Here is a 19,273-nt window from a genome sequence, read left to right as displayed (position 1 = left end):
AAAAAACGTTTCCCTATATATGTAAAGTCATTTAAAAAAAATTACATGTCAATTACTCTTGATAACTTTTGTATTCTGTTTAGCAAAATGTCCCCCTATAAAAAAATATAAAATTAATTTGGTAGCAATAGGTAAATAACTTTAAAATCGGTTTTGTGAACATTCCATATGAACACAAGATAAAGAAACTTAGAAGCATATTAGCACAAAATAAAAAAGTGCACACATACATATATATAATATATACATAGAGGTATGGCATTCGAAATAACCTTTTTTATGGTGTCTTGGTAGACCGTATTCCTTTCATTTGGTTGGTTACTCTCAATGGAGTCATTAACTTTGTCGATTTTGCAATTTAATTTTCCATTTGCAATAAAAGATGAGATTTCCTTTTCGATAAAATCCTCACTTACTCCAAAAGCATATGCCATATTTTTGAGGGTAACACTTTTAAAGGGTTCTAAAAATTGTTTATATGCTCTAACTCTTGTATTTCTAATAAAATATCTATAGTGACGTCCTAAGTATCTATCTTTCTTAACTCTTAATGCTATTTTTATTGTTTTTTCCATAAATGTACGATAGTCACAATGATAAAATGAATAAATATAATTGTATAAATCTTCATCGGAACTTGTAACTTGTAAAATAACAGAACTGTTTAATATATTTTTATCTAAAACAGTTCTTTCCTCGGTAATCTACGTAGAAATGTATGAAAAAAAAAAAAAAAAAAAGGTAATATATTTTAACAATTTTACAACAATTTGGGTCATAACATATATGTAGCTTATAAACTGGGGGTATAATTCATTTAAAAATAGTGGATCCACGTAAACATCCTCAGAACGAAGTGTTATACGTGCTATTTATGCATTTATTTTGTTTTATTTTTTATGAATATTACTATTCCCAAAATAACCACGTAGAATATAATTGATTCGTAGGATATTATTTCAGTAGCTGTAAATGTAGATGCTGCATCTATTAATATTTTGGAAGCTTCTGGGAATTTTCGAATCATAATATAATTTAGTGCTTCATAAATTTTAAGTTTATTTTTTCTTTCCCAATCTCCTCCCTTTTCCATTTGGGCTCGTGCCTTCTCCAAATATTTCTTTGTACTATTTATATCGTTAAAAAAAATGCTTATTCTTATAATTGTAAGTAAAATATCCAGCTTTACACCAATACCAATCCCTTTTTCATATACCTCTTCATATTCCTTAAAAGAGTTTTCCTTGAAAATATAGTAATAAAACAATATATGTATGTTAATAATAAAATATATGCGTATATACTCCCTTAGTTTTTATAAATAGGGGTATGGAATGAAACAATTAGTAATTTCATATTAACACTAAACTGTGCACACATAATATGTTCATTAGATGTATATATAGCAAATGTTGAAAAACATATTCATGCATTTATTTGATTTTTAAATGTATTTCTTTTACCTTATCTCCTATTTTGCAATAGAAGTTTGCTTTAAGTAATATATCATTTTTTGTATCAACATAATCGAAATTTTCAGATGCCTCTTGGATTTTGCTTTCTATTTCTTTTATTTCTTCATCTGCTTTTTCTTTTAAACTGTTATACAGTTCCTGATCCATATCTAAATTTAATTCTCCACATATATAGCTATAATATGGATACATGTTATTTTTCTTTATTTCTTCAAGTAATTTATTTAATGCTTCATTTCTTTCATCTATTGATAAATGTGATAATTGTAAAGTATAAAACAAATCTGCCAAATAAAAATTTGGATATTTTTGTTTACATTCTTCACTGCTATCTTCTTTAAATTCTTCCATCTTGTATTATCTTTGTGTAATAGTGTGTTTATTTTATAACCTCACTTTAGTATTACTATGTAATAAGATATTTAAAAAATTTATATATAAATAAGGTAAGCAAAGATTAGGCTTATTAATTTTCTGTTTACTCTTAGTTGGCTTTTCCTTTTTTCATCATACTTATATAATTTTGTTATTATTTATATTTTTCCATATTTTTTTTAATTTTTTTTTTTTATAAAAAATGCCAGTGCTTATATAAAATCCTGGCTTCATTATTTGTGTCGCATACTATGGGTAAACTTTACGCCAACTCTCATAAAGGATAAATAAAATATATTAGCAAATATTTTATACATTATATATGTAATATATATAAACTTATAAATACACATAAAGAAGCATATACATATTTCAATTTTTTATATTTATTAAAAAGAGGATATATAAATTTTAATTTTTTTTTACAAAATATTTATATATGTGATTTTTTATAGTTTATAAATTTTAGGGAGAAATATAACTTTGGAAATATGTATTATAATCTACATGCACGCCTATATTTTTTCATTGTAACTTTCTTAATTTTATAAAGTTTTCTATTTATATCAACTTTTTTAAGGACATAAACCTGTGCATGGTTATTTAACCAACCTCATGATATAATACACATTTTCATATGCTTATCCATTCATTCTATTTCTAACATTTTCAATCTGGGTCATGTTTCAAACCTATATCATATTTCTTCGTTATTTAAAATATATGAATTCGTTCATCTTTTATAATAAAAGGGCTTTAACCTTAATATAAGTACATAAAGTTTTAGAGGAAGCACATTTCTTAAAGCAAAGACCCTATAATATGTCAATAGGTGTGTATATATATCACCTAAAGGAAACACTAATATATTTAAAAAAAAAATGTAATCCTAACAATAGATTTTCAATTATAGCTATATAAATACGTGTTTAGCATTTATAAGTGCAATACCACATCCATATATATTCTAATACAATTTTTATGTAATGGAAGTTTACAAAGTCTATATATTTAGGATGTATAATGAAAAAAAAAAATTAAAATACTCTAAATAGGTTATGAAAAAATGTATTGTATGTAAATATATGAAGCAATATAGCATATTGATGGACATAAAAAACTTTTTAATTTTATTAAAATTACTATCTAATGTTATACCGAACTTTGTTATAGTAAAATTAAATTTTTTTTTTTTCTGAATACATGATTTGTGAGAGTTGTGTTACTTGTACCATTTATGTAGAATTGTACAGAATGTTTAAGTATGAAATATCTTCAGCATTTCGATGTTGTAAATTTGCAATTGATTTTATATGATGAACCATATTTTGAGAAATTCCTTGCATTACTAAAGCTAGTAGAGGTGGATAATAAAAAAATAATACAAACCCTTATCCATTTTGAAAACAAATAGCATACTAAACAGAATAAACAGACTAATAGACTAAACTTATATATGTATGATATACAAATTTTTGTGTTAGTAAATGTATTATATATTAAATTTTCAAAATGCTTATCGTTATTGTAATTTGTTGTTTTTATTATCCTCAATAATCACATAAAGATACAAAATTTTATTTTATTGTTATATGTATCTTATACATAATTTATAAAACCTTTAAGAACATTTAAATGTGAAACCATATTTACAGTCATATTTTTTGGGGAGAATATGGTGATTTGACCCCCAAAAAATATATACAAACAATTGCTAAAACTGATATTTTTATATTTAGCACATATTCTTTGTGTTGGTGATTATTGGAAAAAAATCACGATGATTAATTTCGTTAAGCATATTATAATACATATAGGAATCAATTATTACAATAAAAAAGTTAAAATATTATTTTAAGAAATATGAGCGTATATTTATATAATATATACGAGATGCAATCGAGCTAAAAATGTATACAATATATATTTTTACATTCATGTATAAAAATTTCACAAAATCATTAAAATAAAAAACCTATTATTACTTATTCGTAAACAAGTATATATCACGTAATTAGTTCCTTCTATGAAATAATATTAAAAAAATGAATCATATTAAAAAAAATACGGTACATGTATTATCAACTACGTATTATAAATATACAAGAAACATGTAAAAATGTAACACATTTAATTTCCTTACGACGAATGAATTAGTACTAATACAAAAATACGGAAATATGTTAATTTATTATTGAATTATCTTAATTAGTTTGATCATAATCAGTGTCATCGGTGGATTGATTTGGGATGACGTTATTATCTAAATCGAATAATTCTTCTGGGCTCATATCTTTATTGAATTGGTCATCATTAAGATGAGAAATAATATCTAAAGAATTTATTGATTCCATTAATCCTGGTTTATTTAAAGCGGATAATAACATACCAGCAGCTTCCTCTGGGTTTTCAAAAAATTTGGCCATTTCAGACATTCTACTATTTAATTGGTCTTGAATCATCATTGGAGATAATTCGTTATTGTTTTGATCATGTCTTAAAAAATTGCTTTTATGAGAATTGCAAGCAACTGAACTATAATGTTTATTAAGTTTAGCTGCACATTGACCCAAATATTCAGGTTCATTATTTTTTAATGCAGTACATACTCCAATCATATTTAAATTTGTATTTTTTATTAATATTTCTAAAGCTTTTTCTTTATTAAGATTCTTATAATATTCTTCATTTTCTGTTTCTTCGATGTCATCATTTGCATTTTTATTATGTATTATAACTTGTTGTGATGATATAATAACATTTTTTCTTAATTTGTTTTTATTAGGTTCATTATTGTTAGCTTTAGATAAATCTGTATTTTCATTTTTTAATAGGTCAAGTTCATTTTCATCATAATTTATTTCGACTCCGTTATTCATTGGATCTTTCTTTTCATTATGGGTTTTTTTATTAAAAAATGACGACCTTATGTCACCAAAATATTTTACTCCCATACGTTGAAGATGTTCTGGCAATTGTGTCAAATCTATTTCTTTTTTAGTACTTTGATTTATATTTCCCATTAACAATAATTGGTAGTCCTTTATAGCATCTTCTATTATTGTTTTATTTTCTTCACGAAATAGTTTGCGAATTGCGCTATGCTCGTCATTAATTTCAATATCGAATTTGCTAAAATAGCATTTGTATGCGTCATTTGAAACTGAAAATTTAAAATTTTCATCTGGTTTTTGTAAAACTTCATTAATTGCATCCATATAGCTATCATTTTTTGCTCCTGAATAATACACAGCATTTATATGATTTACTTCATCAGGAATATCAATAAGTTCATTTCCTGCTTTAGCTTTAAGAGCGTATGCAGGGATAAGGGATAAGAAAATTGCTAATGCTACCTTAATTGGCATTTTTAAATAATATACGTAGTATAAAAAATTAAAAATTATATGAATTTATGTTAAATTTGTTTATATATATATGTAACATATATTCTTATAAAAACTTAAAACGTAATTTTATCTAAAATTATAATTATTAAATAAAGAAAAAAAATTTTTAATATTAATATATATTATATATTTATTTTTAAATATTTTTTATTTTATTTATTTTTAATTATTAAATTATATTAATTTTTTTATTTTTGTAAGCGCTAATTGCTATAAATTATTTAATTTAATATAAATGCATTTTATAAAAATAAAAATATATGGCTTATTTTTTATTATATTTGTTTTATAAATATTATTATAGTATAGATATAATTGGTATTTATATATAATCGATTTTATTTGGAGTGCACCATGAAATAGTACAAATTCACTTAATAATATATTTAAAAAATTATAAGTACATTTATAGCAAAATATATTAAGTAGTTATATATAATATTTATAGTATTATATAACATGTCGTTAATGTACTAATTTATTTATATTAATTAATAATATGGTCGTTATATGATAATAAGGGTATATACATGTAGATTATTGGACACATTCGCATTTCAATGTTGTTTTAAAATTAATTTATAAAAAATAAAAATCCATTTTTCATGGAAAATATCATATAACATATAATTAGTTATGTTCAATCGAATTAGCGTAAAAAAAAAACGAACGCCAAGAAAAAAAAAAATGTAATAACTTTACATGCAAGTACCGCTGTTCATCTATGTATTAATAATACTATAAATATGTAGAAAATCTTAGCATGCTATATTTTTTTAATATTTCAAAATGTAAATAAAATTACTCATACATAATCTTAATATGTCTTCATATAAAAAAAATATATAATTGAAATATAAATCATTAATACTTTATACTTTTTCTAAAATTGAAACTTACATCCATTACACGCATGCTTAATATTTATTTTAGTTTACTTTTAAAATGATTATACTATACCATTATTATTTTGATTGACAATCTTTAAAAATATTAAAGTACAGTACAGTGACTTAAAATAAGAAATTATATTAAATAAACTGAAAATGTTACAAAATAAAATAAGCACATATGCAATGGCTTAGTCACTATTTCTAACTATAAAAATGAATAAACTTTTAATAGAAAAAAAGTATTTATGATTTATTATATAAAAGTTTGATACAGATATAATTGGTGTGACTGAAAATGTTATTAAGAGTTAATTAAAGAGATTGGAAAAAGGAAGTTATATTATATATATTTATAAATAAAAAATAATAAGTAAAAAATTTAAATGCAAAATTTATTCATATAATATTGAAATTTAATATGAAAATAAATAATATTTTTAGATTATGATAAAAGATAATGTTATCTCAAATTGAAGTATATGTAAATAGGGACTAAATAAAAGCAAAAACCTAAATATAAGTAAAAAATAATGAAAAAAAACTTACATAATTATGTTTTAAATATTAAAATTTATTATATAAAGAAATGGCAGAATAAAAACTTATCAAAAGATTTTATTTAGTGTCTTTTCAATTATAGATGAATGTGTTAATAAGATTTGAAATTTCATCTAGTTAAATCAAACAAGCGAACATAATTGTCAAGGATTTTGATTTTTAGTCAATACATAACCTTTATGTTCATACTTAATATTTTTTTATTTTATATCATCGTATTCTCAAAATAGTGTAAAGGCATTTCTTGAAAATAAAAAAGGCTTTAATTTTAATGTAAACAAAAAGAAAAAAAATAAAGAAATGCTCTTTTTTAATTTTTTTTGGGCTTTAATTATTTTTTAGTGATATATTTTAAAAGAGATAAGCCCAACTATGTGTGCTTATCTTTTTTTAATGCTACATTATATGTAATTTTATAAAAATAAAAGCGATAAATTATATTCCCCAAATAATATAAATAATTGATTTTATTCTAAAAAATTGTCAAAAAAAATTAAAAAAATACGATAACCTTGCATAAACACTGTATTTTTATCTTTGAATAATAATGCAGTAAAAATATTTGGAGAGTAAATTTACACACTTCAGTGTTAGGAATATCTAATAATACAACTAATTCCTAAATAAAATAATCGATTTTTGGTTGATATTAAAATAAAAAAATTACCCTTTTTATATACTTATTTTATTATTCGAAATGAATATGTTCATATAAATTCTAATGCATTTTTCTTAAAAAAAATGGAAAGCATGATTAGAGATATAACAAATATACACACATATTAAATATATTCGTCCTATATAAAAATCAATACATTAAGTCTTTTTTCTAATATTATAAAATAATTGTAAATAATAATTACTGTTTTTTTAGCATAAACCTTTAAATAGGTATATAATTAAACATAGTATTTTAAGGACTGTTTATTTATGAAAATGATGAAAATTATATTATCATTTTTCATATTAGCGATTTCTGGAAATGTTAAGGCTGCAAGTTTTCAAAGTGAAATGCCTGACAATCCACAACTGATTTCATATGATTCAGTATCTCAACCAACCGTAACATTTGAACATGAAAAAAAAAACCATAATAAATATTTAGATTTAATTAATGAAGTTTTAGGCGAACAATCGACAAATGTAAAATATGCATATGATGGTGACAATTATCATATGGTTTTAACAGACTTTGATATATCCATAGATAATAATCATCGCTATGTGAAAAAATTTTTTTGTAAAAAAAAAACTGAAGCAGTAAAAATAGGAACCCAATTTTTGCTAGCTTATTTAAATAGTAGATTAAAATATATATGTTCAATACATATGTATAAATATGATTTTGAAAACAACTTTGCTGTCGATTTAATGGAATTTGCTCATGAGTTAAAAGCTTTAATATATGATGGATTTTTATACGAGTATAAACACAACAAGATAAAATTCAGAAAAAAACCTGAAGATGAAAAGCTCAATGCGAAAGCAAAGGAATTTTTTGCAGGGCTTATGCAAAATTCAATTTTAAATATTCAAGGTTATTTCATCAAAACAAGATCGGATGGAAATCATATATACTTAAACCAAGATGTTAGTCTTTATTTCAATGTCACTATAGGTCCATTTACTTTAAAAGCTACTTATGATTTTGAATTTCCTGAATATGAAATTGTTGAAGAAGGCGAAGCACCTTTAAAAAAATAATAATTTTATTGCCACAAATAAATTAATGGTTTCTCCTATAATTAATATTTTTTATTTATTTTTTTATATTTAGTATTTCCAAATTACAATGGAACTCTACTGATAAAAAAAAAATTTTAATTAAAATTCGTTTTGTACTTTTTTTTTATAAAACCTTTTAAAGTGCATATATTATAACTGTATAAACTTTGTATATATTGTTGTGCATAACATATATACTTATCTAGTGTATAGAGTTTGTCTTTTAAAATGTGTTTACTTCGTATCGATAATATAAACAAACAATATTAATATATATTAATGCCTTGGAATAGTATTATATATTAAAAAAATATAATAATATAATAAGCATAATTTTTTGCATTTCTAATTTTCTTTAAATAAAAAGAGACATAATTATTTTCATAATTGTAATATTTCAAATTATCAAATTCTTTGGATTATTATTTTTTGGTTGATTTTGCCACACCTGCACCAACTTTAGAGAGGCATAATAATAGGGAAATAAAAAAGGAAATGAAAAAAGTACATAAATACAAATATGCATAATTATTTATATAATATAACATATTATCGCTAGATGATAACAGATATATAACACAGATTATTGGAAGTTTTGCATTTTAATGTTTTACAATTAATTCACAATAAAAATTTATTTTACATCCTGATGCAATTAATGCATGTTTAGTTATACCCAACCAAATTACCGTAAAAATAAATGAACAAATAAAAATAATAACAACAAAAAATAACAAAAAAATAAAAACGAATAAAATGTGATAACTTTGCGTGAAAGTTAATTTTTTCATATATATATTAAAATGCCTATAAATATAAATATAAATATAAATATAAATATAAATATAAATATAAATATATATATATATATATATATATATATATATATATTTATTTATTTATGCATATATTAGCAATATATAATAATACAATTACAACGTTGCTAAATAAAAAATATATTTTTGTTAATATTAAAATAGGAAAATTTGTTCTAATTATATATTTATTTTACTATTCAAATTGAAACATGTTTATGTAAATTCTAATATATTTACCTTATATAAAAATAAATGCTCTAACCTTTTTTTTAATATTATAAAATAGAATAATTTTAAACAATAATTATTATATTTTTTTATATAAACTTTTAAATATATATATATTAAAGTTCGTATTTTTAGAATTTGTTGTTTTATTGCATTTAAAAATGTTAAACATTATATTAACATGCTTCATACTAGTGATTTTTTCAAATTTTAAGACTGCATCTTTTCAAGGTACATATAGTAGCATTCCAAAATTGGTTGCGTATAATCCAGTAATTCAACCAACTGTAATATTCACAAATGATAAAGAAAAGGATACTCCATATTTAGATGCAATTAATGATGTTTTAAGATATGAATCAAAAAAATCAGAATATGCATTTCAAGGGGGTAATTATCATTGGGTTATAACAGCCTTTGATATATCCATAAATAATGATTCTCGATCTGTGAACAAATATTTTTCTAAAAAAGAAATTGAAACAATACAAGCAGGCACAATATTTTTTGTAGATTATGTAAATGATAAGTTTAGAGATGTAATTTCACGATACATGTATAAATATGATTTTGAAAACAACTATTCTACCGATTTAATGAATTTTGCCAATAAATTAAAAGTTTCAGTATATGATAAATTTGAGAACGACCTTGCGTATTGCTTAATAAAATATGAAAGAGAACCAAAAGATGAAAAGGTAAAAAAGAGGGCAAAGAAATTTTTTGAAGCGCTTGTAGAAAATTCAGATATGAAGATGAAAAGCCATTTTATCAAAATCTCATGGGATAATGAGAATAAGTGTTTAACCCACAGTGTTAGTCTTTATTTCAATATAAATATAAATAAAAATAATGCAGATGGTAGTTATTATTTTCTATTTCCTAAACGTGAAACTGTTGAATCATTTGTTAAACCTATAAAAAAACGTAATATATTGTCACGAGCATGTTAATTCTTACCCTAATTTAAAATTTTATTAAAATATATTTTTAGCAGTAAATACAAAATCAATGCGAGTTTTTTGTATTTCCTTTAAAAAATTTATTATCGATAGTTATATTTCATAACAATTTTGTATACAACTTTTAACAATATATATTGTTTTACTATTTAATTTGTTTTGTTATTTTTGTGAATTATATGTTATTACATACAAACAGGGTGCGAAAACCTTATTTGGATAATATACAATTTGTTTTCGTAGACATAAAAAAAACTTTAGTTATATTTTTTTTTAATTTGTTTAGCTTTTTTAAAATTTATATAAATGTTTATATAAATAAGACATATATTATAACTGTGCAAATCTAGTATATATGATGCACATATAATAACGTATATACTTATCTTGTTGTGTAGAAGTTTATGTTTTCAAAAGGTTTATACTATATATTGACAATATACAATGAAAAATATTAACATATATTACTGTCTTGGAATAGTATTACATATAAACAAATATAATAATATAATAAACATAATCTTATGCATTTCCAATGTTCTTTAAAACAAAATTGGTAAATTATTTTCATAACTGTAACGCATCAAATTATTAAACTCTTTGAATATAATTTTTGGGGGGTTTTGACATGTCTTTATCAGTTTTAGAGCATCATAATAATCATAGGGAAATAAAAAAAGAAAAGAAAAAAGGAAAATAAAAAAAATAAAATAAAAATAAAATAAAATAAAATAAAAATAAAATAAAATAAAAATAAAAAAATACATAAATATTAATATAGATATTTATTATATTAATATATGCTCATTAAATGATAAATGCATATAACATATATTAATGGAAGAGTATGACTTTTGACGTTGTTTTACAATTAATTTATGAAAAATAAAAATATTTTTTTTATATTAATGTCATATAATAATATATATTTAGTTATCTCAGCTAAATTATCATAAAAAAAACGATAACATTACAATCCATTGTATTTATCTATGTATTAATAATATAATAAAAATATATATAATATATTTATGAGCATGTTAACAATGCATAATAATAAAACTATGACGCTTCTAAATAAAGTTATTAATTTTTATTAATATTAAAATAGGAAAATTATTCTAATTATATATTTATTTTATTATTCAAATTGAAATATGTTCATATAAATTTTAATAGATTTTTCTTAAAAAAAAATAAATGCATTAAGACTTTTTTTCAATAATTTAAAATAAAATAATTGTAAATAATAATTATTAATTTTTATAATATAAATCTTTAGATATGTATATATATTAAACTTAGTATTTTTAGGACTGCTTATTTTATTATTTATAAAAATGAGGAATATTATATTATCATTTTTTATATTAGTAATTTTTTCAAATGTTAAGGCTGCAAGTGTTCAAAATCAAGGTAATAACAGGCAACAGTCGATTGGATATGCTTCTGTAGTTCAGCCAACTGTAGAATTCGAACGTATTGAACAAACCCATACTCAATATTTAGATATAATTAAGAATATTTTTCGTGATGAATCAGAAAATATGATATATTCTTATGAATGTAACAATTACCACTGGGTGATTACAGACTTTTATATAAATATAAATAATTATGATCGAAAATTAAAAAAAAAATTTTCTAATAAAAAAGCTGAAGCATTCATAAAAGGTTCAGCATATTTTATAGCTTATATAAAGGATATTATTAAATATTTGATTTCACAAAATATGCATACATATAATTTTGAAAAAAACGTTTATGGCAGTGTAAAAGATTTAGCTAAAGATTTTAAAAAATTGATATATGATGAATTTAACCAAGATTTAAAAAAAGACTTAATAAAATACGAAAGTGAACGAAAAAATGAAAAGTATCATAAGATGGCAAAAGAAATTCTTGAAGTGCTTGTACATAGTTCATCTATGAGGATTAAAGGCTATTTTATTAAAATAAGAAAAGATGGAAACTATATGGATTTAAACCAAGAACATAATTTTTATTTCGATATATATTTAAATAAAAATGATACATATCATGATGGTTATTTTAAATCTCTTACACCTGAAGTTGCTGAATTAATTACTAATCTTACAAGAGAAGAATAATTTTTTGTCACAAATATATTAATGCTTACCCTAATTTGAAGTTTTACTAAAATTTATTTATAGTAAATGAAAAACCAATGTGAGTTTGTTCTATTCCCTTTAAAGAATCGCTTATCAACAGCTATGTCTCATAACAACTTTGCATACAACTTTTAACAACATATATAGTTTTACTATTTAATTTGTTTTAGTATTTTTACATATTTTATGCTATCTATATAACAGGATGAGAAACCCTATTTTTTAATGTGCAATTTTTTTTTGCATAGACATATAAAAAAACTTTAATTAAAATTTGTTTTATATTTTTTTATAGGAAAGTTTTTAAAATTCCTATAAATGTTTATGTAAATAAGACATATATTATAACTGTGCAAATCTAGTATATATGATGCATATATAATAGCGTATATACTTATCTTGGTGTGGAGAATTTTATGTTTTCAAAAGGTTTATACTATATATTGACAATATACAACGAAAAATATTAATATATATTACTGTCTTGGAATAGTATTATATATAAAAATATATAATAATATAATAAACATAATCTGATGCATTTCCATTGTTCTTTAAAACAAAATTGGTAAATTATTTTCATAACTGTAACGCATCAAATTATTAAACTCTTTGAATATAATTTTTTGAGGGTTTTTGACATGTCTTTATCAGTTTTAAAGCATCATAATAATCATAGGGAAAAAAAAAATAAAAAAAAATAAAAAAAAATAAAAAAAATAAAATAAAAATAAAAAAATACATAAATATTAATATAGATATTTATTATATTAATATATGCTCATTAAATGATAAATGCATATAACATATATTAATGGAAGAGTATGACTTTTGACGTTGTTTTACAATTAATTTATGAAAAATAAAAATATTTTTTTTATACTAATGTCATATAATAATATATATTTAGTTATTTCAGCTAAATTATCATAAAAAAAACGATAATATTACAATCCACTGTATTTATCTATGTATTAATAATATAATAAAAAAATATATAATATATTTATGAGCATGTTAGCAATGCATAATAATAAAACTATGACGCTTCTAAATAAAGTTATTAATTTTTATTAATATTAAAATAAAAAAAATTATTATTCATACATTTTTATTTTATTATTCAAACTGAAATATGTTCATATAAATTCTAATTATTTTCCTTATATAAAAATAAATACATTAAGACTTTTTTTCAATATTATAAAATAAAATAATTGTAAATTATTATTAATCTTTTTTAACATAAGTCTTTAGATAGGTATATATATTAAACTTAGGATTTTTAGAATTAATTATTTTATTATTTATAAAAATGAGGAATATTATATTATCATTTTTTATATTAGTAATTTTTTCAAATGTTAAGGCTGCAAGTGTTCAAAATCAAGGTAATAACAGGCAACAGTCGATTGGATATGCTTCTGTAGCTCAGCCAACTGTAACATTCGGGCGTGATGAAAAATCCCATACTCAATATTTAGATATAATTAAGAATATTGTTCGTGATGAATCAGAAAATATGATATATTCTTATGAATGTAACAATTACCACTGGGTGGTTACAGACTTTTATATAAATATAAATAATTCTGATCGAAAATTAAACAAAAAATTTTCTAATAAAAAAATTGAAGCATTCATAAAAGGTTCAGCATATTTTATAGCTTATATAAAGGATAATATTCAATATTTTCTTTCAAAATATATACATAAATATAACTTTGAAAAAAACGTTTATGATAATTTAAAAGAATTAGTTAAAGATTTGAAAAAATTGATATATGATGAATTTGACCAAGATTTAAAAAAAGACTTAATAAAATACGAAAGTGAACGAAAAAATGAAAAGTATCATAAGATGGCAAAAGAAATTCTTGAAGTGCTTGTACATAATTCATCTATGAGGATTAAAGGGTATTTTATTAAAATAAGAAAAGATGGAAACTATATGGATTTAAACCAAGAACATAATCTTTATTGCAATTTAAATATAAATAAAAATAATACGCATTATGATTTTTATTTTAAATCTCTTACACCTGAAGTTGCTGAATTAATTACTAATCTTACAAGAGAAGAATAATTTTTTGTCACAAATATATTAATGCTTATCGTAATTTGAAGGTTTACTAAAATTTATTTATAGTAAATGAAAAACCAATGTGAGTTTGTTCTATTCGCTTTAAAAAATCGCTTATCAACAGCTATGTCTCATAACAACTTTGCATACAACTTTTAACAACATATATAGTTTTACTATTTAATTTGTTTTAATATTTTTACATATTTTATGCTATCTATATAACAGGATGAGAAACTCTATTTTTTAATGTGCAATTATTTTTGTATAGACATATAAAAAAACTTTAATTAAAATTTGTTTTATATTTTTTTATAGGAAAGTTTTTAAAATTCCTATAAATGTTTATGTAAATAAGACATATATTATAACTGTGCAAATCTAGTATATATGATGCATATATAATAGCGTATATACTTATCTTGGTGTGTAGATGTTTATGTTTTCAAAAGGTTTATACTATATATTAACAATATACAACGAAAAATATTAATATATATTACTGTCTTGGAATAGTGTTATATATAAAAATATATAATAATATAATAAACATAATCTGATGCATTTCCATTGTTCTTTAAAAAAAAATCAGCAGGGTGCTTTTCATAACTGTAACGCGTCAAATTATTAAACTCTTTGGATATAATTTTTTCTTTGGTTTTAATTTGTCTGTATCAGTTTTAGAGCATTATAATAATCATAGGGAAATAAAAAAGAAAAAAAAATACATTAATAGGCATCAATGCAAAATAATTATCTATATTATATTATCTATATTATATTATTTATATTATATTATCTATATTACATTATCTATATTATATTATCTATATTACATTATCTATATTATATTATTTATATTATATTATTTATATTATATTAATATATGGCCTATATATTATAATAAGTATATAACATATAAATTATTGGGTATTTTTATTTTAGTTGTTTTAAAATTAACTTATGAAAAATAAAAGTATTTTTTTAATTCTGATGTCACATAATAATAGATATTTAGTTATCTCAGCTAAATTATTGTAAAAAACGACAACATTGTATTTACACTGTATTTATCTATGTTTTAATAATATAATAAAAATATATAGAATGTATTTATAAACATGTTAGCAATGTATAATAATAAAAATATGACGCTTCTAAATAAAGTTATTAATTTTTATTGATATTAAAATATAAAAAATTATTCTAATTATATTTTTATTTTATTATTCAAACTGAAATATATTCATATAAATTCTAATTATTTGGCTTATATTAAAATAAATGGATTAAGACATTTTTCAATGTTATAAAATAATTGTAAATAATAATTGTAAGAATAAATCTTATTAATTTTTTTAATATAAATCTTTAGATAGTTATATATATTAAACATAGCATTTTTAGAATTGCTTATTTTATTATTTATAAAAATACGGAATATTATATTATCATTTTTTATACTAGTAATTTGTTCAAATGTTAAGGCTGCAATATTTCAAGATGCAAATAATATCAGTCCCAAAACGATTGGATATATTTCAGTACCTCAACCAACTGTAACATTCGAACATGATGAAACAAAGTATGTTCGACCTTTAGATACAATTAATTATATTTTAAGTTATGAATCAGAAAATATAAAATATCCTTATAAAGGCAATAATTATCATTGGATTATTACAAACTTTGATATATCCTTAAATAATTCTTCTCGATGTTTTAAAAAAAATTTGTTAATAATCAAAATGGTGGGTTAATAAAAGGTACAACATATTTTATATCTTATATAAAGGAGCAGATTAAATGTTTAGCTTCACAACACATGCATAAATATGATTTTGAAAACAAGTATGATGACAGTTTAAAGAAATTAGCCAAAGATTTAAAAGGTTTGATATATGATAAATTCGACAAATATTTAAAACAAGGCATAATGTGTTACGTAGGAGCAAGAGAATATCACGACGTCGATCAGGCAAAAAAATTTTCTAAACCGTTTGCACATAATTCAAATATCATGATTAAAGGCTATTTCATTAAATAAGAAATGATGGAAACTATACGGATTTATTTCAAAATAAAAGTCTTTATTTCGATATCAGTATAAGTAGAAATATTCAAATGCTAATTGTAATTTTAAAACCCCTCAATCTGAAGTTGCTGAATTAATTTCTAAATCTTAAAAAAAACCATAAGTTTATTACCATGAGTTTATTAATGCTTTCCAATTAAAAGTATTTTTTTAATATTTGACGGTTTAATAAAGTATATTTTTACAGGTAAATGAAAAATCTGTAGAAGTTTGTCGTATTTGCTTTAAAAATTTCTTATAGACAGGTATATTTATTAACAGTATTGTAGAATAATTTTAACAATATATATAGTTTTACTATTTAATTTGTTTGGTTATTTTTACGAATTTTATGTTATTATCTATACATCAGGGTGAGAAAACCCTATTTGTGTAACATGAAAATTTTTAGCATAGACATATAAAAAAACTTTAGTTATATTTGTTTTATATATTTTTTTAATTTGCTTAACTTTTTTAAAATTGATATAAATCTTTATATAAATAAGTTTATATATTATAACTGCCTAAACCTAGTATATATGGTCGGACATAGTATAATACTTATTTTTGCGTTTTCAAAAGGTTTATACTATATACTGACAATATAAACGAAAAATATTAACATATATTAATGCCTTGGAATAGTATTACATATAAAAAAATATAATAATATAATAAGCATAATTTTTTTCATTTCTAATTTTCTTTAAAAAAAAATCGGCATAATTATTTTCATAACTGTAATATTTCAAATTACCAAATTCTTTGAATTATAAATTTTTGTTATCTTTTATATGCCTGCATCTGTTTCAGAACCGAATAATAATACAAAGAAAATAAACAAATACATAAATAGATGCCAATGTATATAATAATTTATATTATATAATGTATGTACGTTAAATTATAATAGGTATATAACATATAGATTATTGGGCATTTTTCCTTTTGTTGTTGTTTTAAAATTAATTTACGAAAAATAAAAATTCATTTTTCACGCTGATGTGATATAATAAATATTTATCTATGATCGATTAAATTAGCGTAAAAAAAACGAATAAAATATGACAGTTTTGCATGTAGTTTATTTTTTCATCGATGTATTTTAATAATACGTCTACGAAGTTTCTAAATAAAATAATTGATTTTTATTAATATTAAAATATGAAAATTATTCTAATTATATATTTATTTTATTATTCAAACTGAAATATGTTCATATAAATTTTAATAGATTTTTCTTAAAAAAAAATAAATGCATTAAGACTTTTTTTCAATAATTTAAAATAAAATAATTGTAAATAATAATTATTAATTTTTTTAATATAATTTTTTAGATATGTATATATATTAAACTTAGTATTTTTAGGACTGCTTATTTTATTATTTATAAAAATGAGGAATATTATATTATCATTTTTCATATTAGTAATTTTTTCAAATGTTAAGGCTGCAAGTGTTCAAAATCAAGGTAATAACAGTCCACAGTCGATTGGATATGCTTCTGTAGCTCAGCCAACTGTAACATTCGACCATGATGAAAAATCCCATACTCAATATTTAGATATAATTAAGAATATTTTTCGTGATGAATCAGAAAATATGAAATATTCATATAAAGGTAGCATTTATCATTGGGTGATTACAGACTTTTATATATACATAGATAATTCTGATCGAAAATTAAAAAAAAAATTTTCTAATAAAAAAACTGAAGCATTCATAAAAGGTTCAGCATATTTTATAGCTTATATAAAGGATATTATTAAATATTTGATTTCACAAAATATGCATACATATAATTTTGAAACAAACACGCATGAGAAACTAAATAACTTCGCTAAAGATTTTAAAAAATTGATATATGATGAATTTGACCAAGATTTAAAAAAAGACTTAATAAAATACGAAAGTGAACGAAAAAATGAAAAGTATCATAAGATGGCAAAAGAAATTCTTGAAGTGCTTGTACATAGTTCATCTATGAGGATTAAAGGCTATTTTATTAAAATAAGAAAAGATGGAAACTATATGGATTTAAATCAAGAAGATACTTTTTATTTCAATATAGCTATGCATAAAGATAAATATCGTCTTATACATAATTTACAACCTCTTAATCCTGAAGTTGCTGAATTAATTACTACTCTTACAAGAAAAGAATAATTTGTTGTCACAAATATATTAATGATTGCCCCTATAATTAATATTTTCAAAATGCAATGGAGACCTACTGATAAAATTTTTTTTAATTAAGTGAGAATTAATAAGAACGGATAAAGAATATAAATGTTCTTTATGCATTTTGTATTTTATATATATTAAATGGCTACTTTAATTAGAAAAATTTTAAAGTAATATTTGAAGTTTTATTAAAATTTATTTATAGTAAATTAAAAATCAGTAGATGTTTATCATATTTGTTTTAAGAATTGCATATAAACATCTACGTTTCATAACGATTTTGTAAAAAACTTTTAACAATATGTGTAGTTTTACTATTTAATTTGTTTGATTATGTTTGCTAATTATATCTT

At 21.1% G+C, this 19,273-nt stretch overlaps 8 protein-coding genes across 8 annotated transcripts; 6 read left to right on the top strand and 2 right to left on the bottom strand.

The window, feature by feature from the left end:
- Nucleotides 1-41: 41 nt before the first annotated feature.
- Nucleotides 42-1,826, bottom strand: PVVCY_0902790 (26S proteasome regulatory subunit RPN7, putative; the record flags this gene model as incomplete). Its single annotated transcript, XM_037634345.1, has 4 exons — nt 42-95; nt 273-704; nt 911-1,243; nt 1,464-1,826. 4 exons carry the CDS (start codon nt 1,824-1,826, stop codon nt 42-44), a joined length of 1,182 nt encoding a protein of 393 aa, XP_037490452.1.
- A 2,228-nt stretch (nt 1,827-4,054) lies between these two features.
- On the bottom strand, nt 4,055-5,218 carry PVVCY_0902780 (parasitophorous vacuolar protein 1, putative; the record flags this gene model as incomplete). Its single annotated transcript, XM_008626618.1, has 1 exon — nt 4,055-5,218. One exon carries the CDS (start codon nt 5,216-5,218, stop codon nt 4,055-4,057), a length of 1,164 nt encoding a protein of 387 aa, XP_008624840.1.
- Nucleotides 5,219-7,647: 2,429 nt separating this feature from the next.
- PVVCY_0902770 (fam-d protein) lies at nt 7,648-8,415 on the top strand (the record flags this gene model as incomplete). The annotated part of the gene is made up of 1 exon (XM_008626617.1): nt 7,648-8,415. The coding sequence occupies one exon, from the start codon at nt 7,648-7,650 to the stop codon at nt 8,413-8,415; it is 768 nt and encodes a 255-aa protein (XP_008624839.1).
- Nucleotides 8,416-9,643: 1,228 nt separating this feature from the next.
- Nucleotides 9,644-10,435, top strand: PVVCY_0902760 (fam-d protein; the record flags this gene model as incomplete). Its single annotated transcript, XM_008626616.1, has 1 exon — nt 9,644-10,435. One exon carries the CDS (start codon nt 9,644-9,646, stop codon nt 10,433-10,435), a length of 792 nt encoding a protein of 263 aa, XP_008624838.1.
- Nucleotides 10,436-11,784: 1,349 nt separating this feature from the next.
- On the top strand, nt 11,785-12,555 carry PVVCY_0902750 (fam-d protein; the record flags this gene model as incomplete). The annotated part of the gene is made up of 1 exon (XM_037634344.1): nt 11,785-12,555. The coding sequence occupies one exon, from the start codon at nt 11,785-11,787 to the stop codon at nt 12,553-12,555; it is 771 nt and encodes a 256-aa protein (XP_037490451.1).
- Nucleotides 12,556-13,891: 1,336 nt separating this feature from the next.
- PVVCY_0902740 (fam-d protein) lies at nt 13,892-14,662 on the top strand (the record flags this gene model as incomplete). Its single annotated transcript, XM_037634343.1, has 1 exon — nt 13,892-14,662. One exon carries the CDS (start codon nt 13,892-13,894, stop codon nt 14,660-14,662), a length of 771 nt encoding a protein of 256 aa, XP_037490450.1.
- A 1,118-nt stretch (nt 14,663-15,780) lies between these two features.
- On the top strand, nt 15,781-16,419 carry PVVCY_0902730 (fam-d protein, fragment; the record flags this gene model as incomplete). The annotated part of the gene is made up of 2 exons (XM_037634342.1): nt 15,781-15,825; nt 16,039-16,419. 2 exons carry the CDS (start codon nt 15,781-15,783, stop codon nt 16,417-16,419), a joined length of 426 nt encoding a protein of 141 aa, XP_037490449.1.
- A 1,712-nt stretch (nt 16,420-18,131) lies between these two features.
- PVVCY_0902720 (fam-d protein) lies at nt 18,132-18,902 on the top strand (the record flags this gene model as incomplete). Its single annotated transcript, XM_008626613.2, has 1 exon — nt 18,132-18,902. The coding sequence occupies one exon, from the start codon at nt 18,132-18,134 to the stop codon at nt 18,900-18,902; it is 771 nt and encodes a 256-aa protein (XP_008624835.2).
- Nucleotides 18,903-19,273: the final 371 nt, after the last annotated feature.

This window comes from Plasmodium vinckei (assembly GCF_900681995.1).
Source record: "Plasmodium vinckei vinckei genome assembly, chromosome: PVVCY_09".
NCBI lineage: Eukaryota > Apicomplexa > Aconoidasida > Haemosporida > Plasmodiidae > Plasmodium > Plasmodium vinckei.
The sequence above is the reverse complement of the archived record's forward strand: the minus strand, read 5'-3'. Positions and strand labels throughout refer to the sequence as shown.